Here is a 14,874-nt window from a genome sequence, read left to right on the forward strand (position 1 = left end):
CAAATAAATCCCTCCAAAAAAAACCCCAAATAAACCCAAATAAACCCTTCCAATAAACCAAATAAACCCCCCAATGAACCCCCTTAATAAACCCCTCAGTAAATCCCCTAACAAACTCTCCAATAAACCCCCCAAAACCCCCTAATAAACCCAAATAGACTCCTCTAATAAACCAAATAACCCCCCCAAAAAACCCAAATAAACCCAAATAAACCCTTCCAATAAACCAAATAAATCCCACAATGAACCCCTCTACTAAACCCTTCAGTAAACCCCCCAAATAAACCCCTCTAAAAAACACATAAACCCCTCCCAAAAAAACCCTAAAAAACCAAATAAACCCCTGCATTAAACCAAACAAGCCCCCAATAAACTCCCCTAATAAATCCCCCTAATAAAATCTAATAAACTCCTCTAATAAACCCCCTAATTAACCCCCTAATAAAGCCCCCCACATCACTCTGGTGTCTCCCCCAGCACTGGGAATGGCTCCCCCTCACTCCCCAGCTTTACAGAGGCCTTACAGTGATTTTACTTTCTTGGTAAAATCCGTGCAAATTCCACCTAAACCTTGCACTAAGGGAAACCTGCAGGAATCCTGACCAAAATCCCAGTGGAGTTCCCAGAGATGGAGCAAAGACAGGACCAACCCCAAAGAGCCTCTGCCTTGGAACCAAGCTACTGAGGGAAAATATACTGAGAAAAAGAATGTGGTTCTCAAGTATTGCCTCAGAGCTGATTTATTCCTGACATAAAACTAAACTTCCCAATGATATGGACTTTTTCCATGCATTATTCTAGATGGCAGTGTAAATCAACTGAGAATGCAGTCAGTAAAGTTGTTATTGCCAGCTCTAAAACTCCCACACTGGAGAAAAGATTCAAAGAATTATTAATATTTCCTCTATTCATGTGAGCAGGCACTCCCAGGGAGGTTTTGAAATTCGAAATAGAGCCATTGTGTGGGGTGAAATTGCCCTGAATTCGGGGCATGGAGATGAACCTGGCTCAGTGATTGCTCTGCTCGGGTTTGTGCCGTTTGCAGACGGAGAACGAGGAGCATCCCCTGTCCCAGGGCAGCCCCACAGAACTCCCATCCCACGGAGCCATCCCAAGGCAAGCGGGGCGGTTTCCACGCCCTGGGGTTTGTGCGAGGAAGGCAAATCCCGTTTGCATCCCAGCGGGGATGTGCCAGCAGCGAGCGAGGAGCGGCTGCTGCACGCCCAGCTCCATCCTGAGCCTGCCGGGATCCGGGGCTGCCAGCCCTGCTGCTCCGTGCCCTGCTGACTCCCTGGTTACCAGCTCGGCTCCATCTCCTCCTCCTCCTCCTCCTCAGCGAGCTCTAATCCCCGCAGACTCGGAGCTGAGCGCCGGCAGCCAACAGGAGTTGCTTTGTCTGTGCTGACTTGGGTAAGCAAAAATATTCTTTCCTTCCGAGCCATTTGCTGTTCCTGCTCTTGCAGTGAAGCAGGTGGGATCCCTGCTCACCTGCTTGGCTTTGAAATGGGTTTGATCCTGTAACAGGGAAATACCAGAGGACTTCTCCTCTGTGGTATCCTCCAGGTTGTATTCAGCAATTTCATAGAAAGCTGCCTCTGACATTTTGCATCCAAAGTATATTAGGGAATCTGGGATGCTTATAATGAAAATGGAGATTTTGCAAGTGCTCCCCAAGTTGCCTTGGAATGGATGGTGTGGTGGGGGGAACACGGGAGCTTTGACGTGGGTTTGTTTTTAATGGCGAGCTCGTGGTTTCAATTTCTTCTTCTTTTGTCCCTGAACACAGAGGCTGCCCTGCACTTCATTCATTCATTCATTCATTCACATGCAGATTTGCTTGCTTTGCTGTATTTTTTTTTTTAAATCAAAGCTCTTTGAATTTATATTCTCCTTTTTTTCCTATAAACTTCTAATTCCTACAGCAAACCCCTGAAAGCTGCATGTCTGTTCACCCTGCACATGGAAGTTTGTCACGAGACCATTAATCATGACTTACAATCATTCTGCTAATGCAGAGCATCCATTCAGGAGCAGGGTCTGCCTGCAGATGGATTTGTTGCTGTGGGATGTGGAAGCAGAACAAATTTCCTCAGGAAAGATTTAAGCAAGGTCATAATAACATCCCTGCACTGTGAGCAGTGTCGTGCTGGCTCAGACAGAGCAGAGCAGTTTGTTGGCTCGGGCTGTGGGAGAGCCCAAAGGTCAGACATTCATATCAGACTTGTTTATTATCTTCTATCTCTGATATAAACCCAGCTGAAGCCCTGGGTGTTATGCTGGGGAAGCTGCACAGATTAAAGCTGTGCTGTGCGCTTCATCCTCAGCTCAGGTTCTCACCTGCATTAGTTAATGAGCTTTTCAACCTCATTACACAACCACAGCACAAGGTGTGCTTGCACTGCCAAGGGGTGAACGGGCAAAGGGCACCACAGCCCCTTGCTGGGATCAGGGGCTGAAAAAATGGGAATTCCCAGTGCCCACGGGTGCTCTCAGTGTGCTGGGCTGGGTCTGTCCCCAGGCACTGCCAGGGTGGAGCTGCCAGGGCAAGGAGGGCACAGCAGGGCTGGCAGGGTGAGATGGACACAGGGCAGGGCAGGAAAAGCTGCCAGCCCCAGCACGAGGGCTCTGCCCAGCTCTGCCATGTTCTCACTCCTGTGGGAAGCCCCTCCAGCTGAGGGAGTCCTTCCAGAAACGCAGGTTTGGGCACCAGCAGCAGGAAAGGGAGGGCACAGGGTGCCCAGAGCAGCTGTGGCTGCCCCTGGGTCCCTGGCAGTGCCCAAGGCCAGGCTGGAGCACCTGGGACAGTGGGAGGTGTCCCTGCCATGGCAGGGATGGCTCTGGATGGGCTTTGAGGTCCCTTCCCACCCAAAACCATTCTGGGGTTTTGGGATTTGTTGCACCAGAGCTTGAACTAATAACAAAAGACGAACAACAAATCCATCAAACACTGCATTGTGACCAACTGCTGTGAAGTGCAACAGGTGATTTAAGCAGAGTGAGAGACAAGGATGAGCTCCCAGAGACTCAGGGAATTCACATTCTCCTGATCCCATCATCGTGGCTGGACCCAGAGGCTGCTGTGTCCTGCACCAACCCCTTGGCAAACTCTTCCCCAGAAGAGACAAAACCATGGGAAGGGTGTGACCCAGCAGGAGCAAAGTGGGACTGTGCCCATCACCTGAGCACACACAGAATCACAGCACTGGGGCTGGGAGGGACCTTAGAGACCATTCCACCCCCTGCCATATGCAGCTCTACGTCTCAGGAACTCAAACATTGCATTATTTTGCTCTCAGAATAGCAGCATTTACTCCCCTTCCTCGCAGAGAGGCGAGGGCAGGCAGGAAATGACTTGCTGATGATGGCACAGAAAATCTGAGAAAGCAGGAAATCAAATCCACGTGTAGGGAGTGAGGGCTGCTCATGCAGCCTGTCCCCAGCACCAACTGCCACACAGAGTGACAGCAGGAGCAGCTCTGAGACAGGCAGATGATTCACAGGAGAGTGAAGAAAACATGGTATTACCTTCCCTTGGGAGCAAAATCCGCTTTAAAATAAGGAACTTGTTGAATTCACAAGGAGTTAAACATCAAAATACTCCAGGAATGGAGATGAAATGAGACAGGATTGGGAAAATTTAACCCTTGGGCTTGGATGGGCCAAATTCTCAGAACTGAGTGTGCATCACCCCCCTGTCCCCCAGTGGTGGGGACAGTCACCTCTGCCCAGTGCAGGAGGGTTTCTGTGCCCTGTCCCCTCTGTCCCACTGAGCTGGTCCCAACCAGGACGTGCTTCAGCACAGGAGCCCAAAATGCCACTTGTCCCCAGGGCCAGGCTGACCTACTTGGGTTTTTTTCCTCTTTTTTTTTATCTCATATTCTTTAGCTGACAGCAGCCTGGGAGAGGAATGGAGAGTTCCTCTCAGTGCTCCCTGTCCCTCAGCACCACCTGCCAGCCCAGCTCTGATCTTTATTTAGAGTGGATAAAACTCACCTGCCATCACCAGCTAAATGTCTCTGCCAGCAAATTCACTTTCTGTGATGTTCCAGATGTGTAGATTTGGGATGGGCAGATGACTGCAAAGAAAATATTATTTAGGGACTTAAAATAATTGGCAGAAATGTTTCTGCTGATTGATCAGCACTTTTGTGAAGGACTCTTCACCTTCCCTGCTTTCAAACAGCAAGATAAGGCTGGGTTCTAGAAGGAGCTGTGTTCCTGTGAGTTACACAGGCATCACAAACCAGGAGGTAAATAAAGGTCAAGTTCAGGAGGCCTTTGGTGATTTTATGGACTGAAGCCTTCAACTGTTTACAATCAAGTCAATTTTTGTTTCAATAATGTTAAATTAACCTTTAAAAATTGTGTCAAGGAGCTGAAAACCCTGCAAACGTGCTAATTAAGGAGATAAAGTAGGTTCAGGAGGAATCCAATATCTAAGCTGTCTCTCATGAAAAAAGACCTTTCAGCTTTTTCTCTACTTTAATACTTCTGCCTTTTCCAAAGGGATAAAAAACATCCATGAAAGCTTTGGCTTTGTCTTCTGAAGGCTCAGCTGTGTCCTACAGCCTTTGGCTCCCTTCCTGCTTGGGGAAGGGGGATGCTCCACATGTCCAGGGATGCTCCACATGTCCAGGGATGCTCCCCTATCCCAGGGATGCTCCCCACTCCCAGGGATGCTCCCCACTCCCAGGGATGCTCCCCTATCCCAGGGATGCTCCCCTGCTGCCCAGGGTCACTTTCAGATCCCGTTTTCCTTTGTCTCCAGGTTCTCTCTCACCTTCCAGTGTCCCTCCAGTCCTTAGAGCCGATCTCATTACGAGCACTAAGAGGTTTGTGGAGCGTTTTGCACCTCCCAGACCTTGGCCAGCTCTAATTCTGATGGAGCTGGGGAGCCCTGGGCTTCCTGCAGACACAACCCACGGCAGTGACCTCTCCCCCTGCTCCTCACAGCATCCCCTGCTTCCACTCTGGAGGAGATGGGGCGCAAGGAAGAGGATGGCAGCGGCTCCTGGAAGAAGCAGACCAGCAACATCCGCAAAACCTTCATCTTCATGGAGGCCCTGGGATCGTGAGTACCCCCAGTCCCGGCCCCCCAGACCCTCCTGGCCCTGGCCAATGTCCCAGGGACCCCCTGCCCAGGATGCTGCTGCTGCCATTCCTGGCTCACCCTTCCCAAACAGCCCCAGCTCCCCCAGGCACAGCTCCAGGTGCCCCCTGCCCTCCCCTCCAGCCCCTCTGACCCCAATGGAGCCTTGCACCAGAAGGTTTTTGCCCCTCTCCTGCTGCTGCAAGGTCAGAGGAATTGCAATAACAAGTTGTATATTTAGCTCAGGAAGCCTGACTCAGTTGGGGAATGAAACAAAAACAAGGATGTTGGAGTTGTACGATCCTTCCCTGTGCGTTAACAGCTTAATTTGCCTATTCATGGGGATGAGACAACAAAACATTTCCAAGGTGGTGGGGGAGGAATTGAATTACCTCCACCAGAAAGTTCTGTCATGGACAAATTTTCTGTGACTTCTGAGCCTATGACAAAGCTCCCAAAGAAGCAGCTACTCCAAAGTCCGTGCCTTGTCAGCCTCAGAGATTAATTCAATTATCCAGCAGCTTTCACTAAAGGAATGAGGTTAGAAAAAGCTTTATTCTCTCCTAGCCCACTTGTTGATTTCATCATTTTTAATAAGGGGCATAATTATTATAAACTGTTTGGGACAGAGACGTAGAACAGATGCCCCAGCAGCTGGTTTGTAGGTTGTTGATTTCCTACTATTGCTTTAATAGGAAAATTTAGCATTAGAAATTGGGATTTTTTTTTCCCCCATGCATCACTTCAGCTCTCTGAAGAACTGAAATGAAGATCTGGGACTTTAAACCATCTCAGAGTTGTTGTCACTGTCCCCCAGGGTCCCCAGCACTGCCCTTCCTTGCCTGCCCTCAGCTCCCTGCAGGGCTTTGCAGGCTCAGAGCCAGCCCCACTCCATGGCCCCAGTTAAGGAGCTGCTGGATTGATGAGGATTAGTGAGACACAGTGTCACTGTCACTGCCCCAGCCTCGTGCCCAGCTCCCAGGTCAGAGCTGTAACAGGATTGGGGGCTTTAGGCAGGTTATAAATACCTGCTCCCACTGCTCAGGGCTCACTGTCACTCTGTCACCAAGGGGACACAGGGAGCAGCAGCCTCTGCAGACAGGAGAGCAACCAGAGGCTGAATTTAAAGTTAACTGAGGTTCTCCTGCTGTTTTGCATTTCAGACGTGCAGAATGTTGGGTGACACCAACCCAAGCTGCAGCTCCCTGGTGGACTGTGCAGAATTAGCATTTTCTCTTCAGAAAAAACTGTGGGGTTTTATTTACACTGCATGACCTTGCCTTGACACCCTAACTTTGGGGCTGCTCCAGTGCAGCTCCAGCTGTAGAATCAGCATCCACCTGAAGTTTTCCTGTGCTATTTCCCCTCTCTGTCAGTCCCTCCCTGTCCCCAAAGCAGCACCCACTGAAATGCAGCTTCTCCCCCTCTCTGCAGAGGAGCCTTCTCAGAAGTTTTCCTGGTGAAGCAGAAAAGCACTGGCAAGCTCTTTGCTCTGAAATGCATCAAGAAGTCTCCTCTCAACAGGGACAGCAGCTTGGAGAATGAAATAGCGGTGCTGAAAAAGTGAGTGTGACATCCAAGGAACATTCCTGATGTGTTGAGTACTTTAAATAAAGGGTTTGGTCCCCCACTGATGGTGCCTGGTGCTCCAAAGGGAATTGGATGGGCATCAGTGATGCTCTGCCATGCAGGGGGCACAGCAGCCCCAGAACACCCCATGAATTTTCCCTGTAGATCAAAGCAGGATCACTGCTGGGTTCTCCACCTCAGAACCCCTTCTGTCCTTGCCAGGATCTCTTTCTGACCCACATTTCCCTTTGCAGAATAAAGCACGAAAACATCGTGACTCTAGAAGATATTTATGAGAGCACAACCCACTTCTACCTGGTGATGCAGCTGTGAGTACCAGCAGAGCCATTTCCTTGGGAAATTCAGGAAATTCCCACAGAGGGACAGGGCAGGAGCAGGGGGATGTGTGGGATTTCAGCACCTGTACCCCAGAGCCCCTCGAGGTCCCTTCAAACACCCTCAGTGCCGAGGCTGGAGCCGACCCTGAGGCTCCTTGGGGCACCTGGGCCCAAACCCACTCTAAGCAACTTTCTGAACCATGGTTTGGATCGATTTATGCAAATTAATTCCTCACAGTTTAGCAGGGCAGAGACAGAAGTATTTCTAATTAAAGCTGTGCCACGCAGGGTTTCTAGAAATGGAATTGGGCACCGTGTCAGCGGCAGGGGAAGAGCTCTGAGCTGCTGCTGCTAAACTGCAAATTCAGTAAAGAACAAAACCCTTGTAAAGAACAAAACCACCTGTGGAGTGGAGCCCGAGGCAGGGCTGGGAACCTGCAGCTCAGCCCTACCAGGACTTGCCTCACAACCTCTCCCAAATCACTCAGGTTCACCAGCAACCCTGGAATTGCACCCAGGAGCCTCCACCAGCCTCAGCCTCCCAAAAACTGCTGCGAAAGGAGCAGAAAGGCAGCTGGGCTAACACAAAAACGCTGTTCACGTTTTTTCCCAGTCCTTTTCTTTCTAAGCTGCCCTCTCCACAGGGTGTCTGGGGGAGAGCTGTTTGACAGGATCCTGGAGCGGGGCGTTTACACGGAGAAGGACGCGAGCCTGGTGATCCACCAGGTGCTGACGGCTGTGAAATACCTGCACGAGAACGGCATCGTGCACCGGGACCTGAAGGTGAGCCCTGCCCCACCTCCTGCTCCTCCTCGCCATTTCCTACCCCAAATTTCACCCTCTGACCACCCCTCCCACCCTGTGTTCCCAGCCTGAGAACCTCCTGTACCTCACCCCCGAGGAGAACTCCAAAATCATGATCACGGATTTTGGCTTGTCCAAAATGGAGCAGAACGGGATCATGTCCACGGCCTGTGGGACTCCAGGATATGTGGGTGAGCCAAGGGGCAGCAGTGGGCTTGGCTGGTGGATTTCCTGGAAAAAAGGCTGTGCACATCCAGGACATTCCCTGGCAGAAGGGGAAGAAATACATCAATATGTTGATAACAACCTGGGACTCACAGATGCACTGCACAGACCTTATAAACTGAACTGAAAAATCTCAATATTTTAAAGATGAAAAGGGTAATTTTGAGAGCAAAATATATATATTAGTAATTAATATAGAAATTAAAATACATATAAAATATAAAATATAAAATATAAAATATAAAATATAAAATAAATATAAAATATATTTTTATATAATATAAAATATATTTTTATATAATATAAAATATATGTATATATTTATATATGTTAATATATTAATAGAATATATTTATTGAAAATTTAAATTAATTTTAATGCAATGGAATTCTGTTTAATTCTCACCAGACTGCATTGGCTGGATGCAGGCAGAGATTGCCTTTGGTTCTTTCTATATAGTGGCATAAAAAACACACAATTCCAATTGTGACCAATTCAGCTGGGAGATGGGGCTGCTCCTGGCTGAAACTCCTGGATAACTCATTATTGCTCAGAATTCCCCTTTGGTTTTGCTGACCTGCAGCCCCCTGTGGGAGTTATTGTTGGTGGATGGTTGTCAGACAAACTCAGGAGCTCTCTATATTCTGGTCTTGAAGTTTGTAGTTTGTTGTTAGGGTGTGGGTACAGGGTCCTGCTAAGAGCTGCCAGCCTCAAGTTAGAGCAGGACAGAGAGAGAAGTATGAGAGGGAGAGAGTGTAAGAGAGAATAAGAGCGAGAGAAGAATATAGAATAAGAGAGCAAGAGAGGATAAGAGGGAATAGAGAGCGATTTCCTGTTTACAATACAGTAAGTATTCTTTTATGTTGAGTATTCCAATTTCCACTAACCAATCTGCTACAAGATACACATTTTCTACTATTTGCATGCAACCTATAGGAATCGCTCTATTACCATATTTTATGGCTTTTTATCTATAAACCTTATCTCCAAACCTTTCCTGCCATACTTGGAACAGGATGTCTGCTGGCTCTTTGGTATTCGTGGCATTTGGCATTATCTAAATGAAGGAAAGAGGCTTTAAACGTTCACATGGTTGCTCTCAGCCCCACAGTCGAAAACTGCTATAATTTCTATTTCGCTTATGGTTTCAAATTCTTTCACTAAGCACTCATATTTATAAGGTTTTCCTGTTTCCTCATTCCCAACAGCCCCCGAAGTGCTGGCCCAGAAGCCCTACAGCAAAGCCGTGGACTGCTGGTCCATCGGGGTCATCACCTACATCCTGTGAGTAGCAGCAGCAGCATCCCCGTGCCCTCCCCAGCTCCCACTCCCCCTGCTCAGCACTGAATTCCTCCCAAAATTCCTCCCAGCAATTGAGGGATGTGGGAATGCAGTGCAGGAGCGGAGATGAAAGGAATCACATTTGCTCTGTTCTGTGCCTCATCCTATGCTTTGTTTTTCACCAGTTCCCTACAAATACCATCCCATCTTCCCGGGTACTTTTTGTTTCGTTTCCTCCCACACTGCTCAGCTCGGTACCAGCTGTGGCTTTGTCCTCTCGCTGCTGCAGTGAAGTTTTTAACTCTTTTGAGGGAGAGCAGCTCTCCTGTCACTCGTGGGCTGCAGAGAGCCTGTGCCCACTTTGTGGTGGCACTGAAGGGCCCCTGGCTCTGTGCTCTGTTCCAGGCTCTGTGGGTACCCTCCTTTCTATGAAGAGAGTGAATCCAAACTCTTTGAGAAGATTAAGGAAGGCTACTACGAGTTTGAGTCTCCGTTCTGGGACGATATCTCCGAGTCAGGTGAAGCTCTGGGGATGGGGTCAATGTAAACCTGATTTTCACAACTGATTGCTGAGCTCTGAGTAGGCTCAGATTTCCCTTGGGGGTGTCCAAGGCCAGACTGGATGGGGTTTGGAGCCACCTGGGGCAGTGGGAGGTGTCCCTGCCATGACAGGGATGGCCCTGGATCAGCTTTAAGGCTCCTTCCAACCCAAACCACTCCGTGATTCTGTAAGAAGGGAAACTCTGGGGGTTTCTTCCCCACTTTTTTCCTCTGTCCTTCAGCCACCACTTCACCAGCCCAAGCTGCTCGTGGAGCTCCCCCATGCACAGCTCACTGCAGGCAGCATCCTCACGGCTTATTTCAACATCAATCTTTTATACAAACAAACAGACCTAGCAGGGGGTGTGCTGGGGTTTAATAACAAACATCACGATCCTTCCTGCAAGGAAAACAAGGGGAGAAAAGGGGAGAGATGTAAGAGCTCTTCAGGGCAACTTCTAAATCTGCTCTGTTTGCACTTCATGGTTTTTAGAGTTATTTTTTAGGCGAATAATTCAACTCCAATTCACACAAGCTAAGAGTGAAGTCTGCTTCATCCAGAGCTGAAACAGAAGCTAACCTTCTCCCTGCTTTTCCCCTTTCCCGAACAGCCAAGGACTTCATCCGACATTTGCTGGAGAAGAACCCGAGCGCCAGGTTCACGTGTGAGGAGGCGCTGCGGCACCCGTGGTGAGGGTCGGGGCGGCCACGGGGATTCTGCAGCCCCAGCTCTGCTCTGTGTGCTCCCTGTGCTCCGTGGGAGCAGGGCACAGGATGGTGACAGGGACAGGAGTGTCCCCAGAACAGGATTATCCCCAGGACAGGATTGTCCCCAGGACAGGATTGTCCCCAGAAACAAGATTGTCCCTAGAACAGGATTGTCCCCAGAACAGGATTGTCCTCTGGAACAGGATTGTCCCCACAATCAGGAGTGTCCCCAGAGCAGGATTGTCCCCAGAACAGGATTATCCCCAGGATCGGGATTGTCCCCAAGAATAGGATTGTCCCCAGAACAGAAACGTCCCCAGAACAGAATTGTCCCCACAATCAGGATTGTCCCCAGGAGCAGGACTGTCCCCAGAAAAGGAGCATCCCCACAATTAGGAGTGTCCCCCAGAACAAGAGTGACCCCAGAACAGGACTGTCACCAGAACAGGATTGTCCCCAGGATCAGGATTGTCCCCAGAACAGGAGTGTCCCCACAATCAGGAGTGTCCCCAGAACAGAAGTGTCCCCAGAACAGGATTGTCCCCACAATCAGGATCAGGATTGTCCCCACAATCAGGAGTGTCCCCGGAACAGGAGTGTCCCCCACCCATCATTAACGTCATCGCCTCCCCGCACTCCTGGCTGCCTCCTTCTTGTGTGCAAAGAAAGCAAACCATGAATAATTAAAGATGCAATTTGTGCATATTTGCCTCCACAAACAGAGGCAGAGGAGAAATCCCACCCTGAGCTTTCCCAGGCTTTGAAGTGTGTGTTTGTGTTACATTTTGTTGCTGTTTTTCCTTTGGGTTTAATTATTGCTGATTGAACGTACAAAGCAGTTCAGTGCCTCCAGAATGTGGAATGCCTTACAAATGCCATCTGCCTACGAGCCCATTTTCTTCACTTCCATCTGCAGGATTAATGGAAATACAGCCCTTCACCGTGACATCTACCCATCTGTCAGTGCTCAGATCCAGAAAAACTTTGCAAAGAGCAAATGGAGGGTAAGTGGCTGCTGCCGGGAGCCCACAGCCATTTCACCAACAAGTACCAGTTGCTGTCAGCCAGCACTGAGCAGGGCTTCAGAGGGGAGGGTAAGCACCCAAAAACTGAGATCCTCCAAAGCTGGATCCTCCAAAGCTGGAATTGCCTGCAGTCGATGGTCACGGGGTGTTTGGAGCAATGTTCCTGCTGCAGAGTGAGCTGGGAGGTTCACCACAAGCATGGAGCTGCAGGGGCCTCCCCAGGAGAGCAGAGGGCAGGGGGTCATTTCCAGCTGTGCCCCGTTTTCCTGGGCTGGAAGCAGCTGTGAGCTCCAAAAGCTTCAGCAGCTGGCACTCGGTGGAAATCGCGGTGTTTGTGGCAGGAGTGTGCCCACCCCAAAGGCAGGGCTGGGCCTGGTGTCACCTGGGGGGGACCAGTGTCCATCCCAAGCAGTCAGTGCTGGCAGGGCTGTGCCTGGTGTCACCTGGGGAGGGGGACAGGTGGGGACAGTGTCCTGGCATCTGCAGCTCACTGGTGGTTTTCTCTCCTTCCCCAGCAAGCCTTCAACGCCGCGGCCGTCGTGCACCACATGAAGAAGATGCACATGAGCAGCCACGGGGCAGCTGAGGGCTCTGTCCCTGCCCCAGAGAGCTCAGAGCCCCCCAGGGCCAGCAGCCCCACGGGGACCCCCCTGCCAGCAGCGCCAGGCGATGACAAGGACACGGCACAGGGACACCCAAACCCACCCAGACCTGCTCAGGACATGGCAGTGGGGGGGGAAAAGCTGCCAAACCCCCTGGAGGAGGGACCCCTGCCCAGGGACAGCAGCCTGGCCCTGCTGGACACCCCCAGCCCCCCAGAGGAGGGACCCCTGCCCAGGGGCAGCAGCCTGGCCCTGCCAGACACCCCCAGCCCCCCAGAGGAGGGACCCCTGCCCAGGGGCAGCAGCCTGGCCCTGCCAGACACCCCCAGCCCCCCAGAGGAGGGACCCCTGCCCAGGGGCAGCAGCCTGGCCCTGCCAGACACCCACAGCCCCCCAGAGGAGGGACCCCTGCCCAGGGGCAGCAGCCTGGCCCTGCCAGACACCCACAGCCCCCCAGAGGAGGGACCCCTGCCCAGGGGCAGCAGCCTGGCCCTGCCAGACACCCACAGCCCCCCGGGCAGGAGCTCCTGTGGCTGCAGCCCCTCCTGTGTGGGCCATGAGAAGACAAAGGCACCCTCCTGCTCCGAGACAGTGCTGGTCAAAAAGTCTTCAAAATCCCAGTAGGTATCCAGGTCATTCCCATTAGCTTCCAGTGAATTGTGTGGGAAGAGCCGTCCCTGGCACTGGCACTGGCACAGGAGCTGTGCCCAGGGGGAGGACAAGGGGAGGGATGAGCCAGTGCTTTGTTTGGCTGGAGGCTGTGCCCAGCCCAGGCTCTCCTGGGTGTCCCTGGCATGAGCAGGGTGCCCAGGCTGGGGGGCACAGCTCCCCAGGGACTGGAGCACTCTGATTTTCCAGAACAGTGACCAGTGCTTCAATCTGCTGGTGCTGAGTGCCCAGACCCTGCCTTGGCTGCAGGGACTGTACCCAGCCCTGCTCTGCTCTCACAGCTGATGTTCTGTGCATTGACACCACAATGCCCCTGCAGAACAACCTGAAATAACTTCTGTTTCTCTTTTTTCTGTTCCCTCTCACCCATTCCCAACCAGTCACTTCAAGTCAGAGGTTCTTGTCCCAATGAAAACCAGCAAACACTCGTCTCACTGTGGCACTGGGCAAACTGGAGTTTGTTTGATCATGTGATGGAGGCAGCCACCTGTTCAGAGGTGAGTGCCCTGCAATTCGATCATCCACTGCTCTTAATTAATCCAATTAGTCAGGCACAAATACCACAGTGACTGTGCATGAAATAAATGAACCCGGGATTTTTGCAAGAGAAAAACCCTTTCCCCAAAGCACCTCTCCAGCAATGGCTCAGCTCTCAGCTTCAGGGCCAGGACTCGGAATCCAACTTTCACAGCACCACGAGGAACGTGAGAGAGGAAGCCAAGCATGGGCTTGTCATACCAAACTCCACAATGATTTCAAGCTATTCACTGGCAAAAACTCTGATGCAAACGTGTCCCTCAGCTGGGATTGGGGCTGTTGAGCCAGGTCCCAGCTGTGGCCACGAGCAAAGGGCTGACAGAGCTGCAGCTCCAGGGCTCAGCACGTCTCTTTCCCAGATTTGGCCCAGACAGGCTTGAATGTCTTTGTGAGCAGAGCCCAGAGAGGCTCCTTTTGAAAAGCAGAGTAAAATAATGAAAGTTTGATCCTGTCATCATTTGCACCACTTTGAGTGTGAGCAGTGAGGAGCTTCCCTGTTAGATCCTGCTCTAAGGAACGTCCCCAAGGTGAGCTCCTGCTGGCAGAGCTCTCCTCAAATGCGACATCAAGTGAGCTCCCTCCTCTCATGTCCTGTGCCAGTCTCTGCTGATGAGGCTGTTTGAACAGGACTGCCATGTACAAAGGATTAACAGCAGAGCCAAATGCGAGTCAGAGCCAGTGCAGACTCCAAAGAGCCCATTCCAGCAATCAGCGCTTTGTAGGAGCCATCAGAGGGAGCCGAGCTGTCCCCTGCCCCTGCAGCTCATTAGCAGCACTCCTGCAGGCAGCAGGGCAGTGAAACAAAGCCCAGTCCTCACCTGGAATTCTCTCTCTTGCAGAACCAGAAGGGCTCTTTCACTCTTTCCTGCACTTCAGAGCCAGACAGCGCCAGTGTGAGCAGGACTGGAGGCCAGCAGCTCTGAGAGCAGTGCCCAGCTGGGGACAGGGGCTCAGCAGGGCCAGGATCCATCCCTGCAGCAAGCTCGGGGTGTTTCTGATCATTGCAGCTGGGAGGAGGCTCGGGAAGGTCTAAGGCTCCTGCTCTCACACCAGTGTACATTATCATAGGGCATCACCAGTGCTACCAGCTTCTGTTTGCTGTTCCCCGTTTAGTTGTCAATGCACAAATGCTCAACATCCACCCCACAAACCAAAGCCAGGCAGAGCTTTACTCCCGTGGCAGCTCAGTTTATTTTTACAGCCCTCACAGGCTTTGGCACTCTGGAGTTCAGCTGCCCAGGCTGCTCAGCCCCCACTGCAGCTGCAACAGGAGAGAGCCTGCTAGAAACCTCCCTGTGTCTGACAGTAGCACAGCAAGGTCTGAGCTCCCCTTCCAAGGCTGTAATTGCACAATGAACACTTGCTTAATAAAGCTGAGATTTGTTTTGTAAAGTGCCTCTTGGTTATTCATAGAAATCTGATGTGGAAATGGTTTGTTAAGTCCCTCCTAAAGCTTTCCCTGTGCATCTCAGACCTGCTCCCGCTGG

General features: G+C 51.1%; 1 protein-coding gene across 1 annotated transcript; it reads left to right on the forward strand.

The window, feature by feature from the left end:
- Window positions 1-900: 900 nt before the first annotated feature.
- On the forward strand, window positions 901-14,784 carry CAMK1G (calcium/calmodulin dependent protein kinase IG). Its single transcript, XM_056511188.1, has 13 exons — window positions 901-1,410; window positions 4,954-5,071; window positions 6,524-6,652; window positions 6,913-6,987; window positions 7,641-7,779; window positions 7,868-7,991; window positions 9,234-9,309; window positions 9,712-9,824; window positions 10,458-10,536; window positions 11,471-11,558; window positions 12,095-12,801; window positions 13,231-13,347; window positions 14,227-14,784. The coding sequence occupies exons 2-12, from the start codon at window positions 4,980-4,982 to the stop codon at window positions 13,322-13,324; spliced, it is 1,716 nt and encodes a 571-aa protein (XP_056367163.1). The 5' UTR covers window positions 901-1,410; window positions 4,954-4,979; the 3' UTR covers window positions 13,325-13,347; window positions 14,227-14,784.
- The last annotated feature ends 90 nt before the right edge of the window (window positions 14,785-14,874 follow it).

Source organism: Oenanthe melanoleuca, chromosome 26 (genome assembly GCF_029582105.1).
Source record: "Oenanthe melanoleuca isolate GR-GAL-2019-014 chromosome 26, OMel1.0, whole genome shotgun sequence".
NCBI classification, from domain to species: domain Eukaryota; kingdom Metazoa; phylum Chordata; class Aves; order Passeriformes; family Muscicapidae; genus Oenanthe; species Oenanthe melanoleuca.

Excerpts from the sequence above, each read along its gene's own strand:
- CAMK1G (XM_056511188.1), top strand. The coding sequence starts at position 4,980 with ATGGGGCGCAAGGAAGAGGATGGCAGCGGCTCCTGGAAGAAGCAGACC. Across the intron at positions 7,780-7,867 it reads TCGTGCACCGGGACCTGAAG|CCTGAGAACCTCCTGTACCT; the intron begins GTGAGCCCTGCC and ends CTGTGTTCCCAG. Across the intron at positions 10,537-11,470 it reads GAGGCGCTGCGGCACCCGTG|GATTAATGGAAATACAGCCC; the intron begins GTGAGGGTCGGG and ends TTCCATCTGCAG.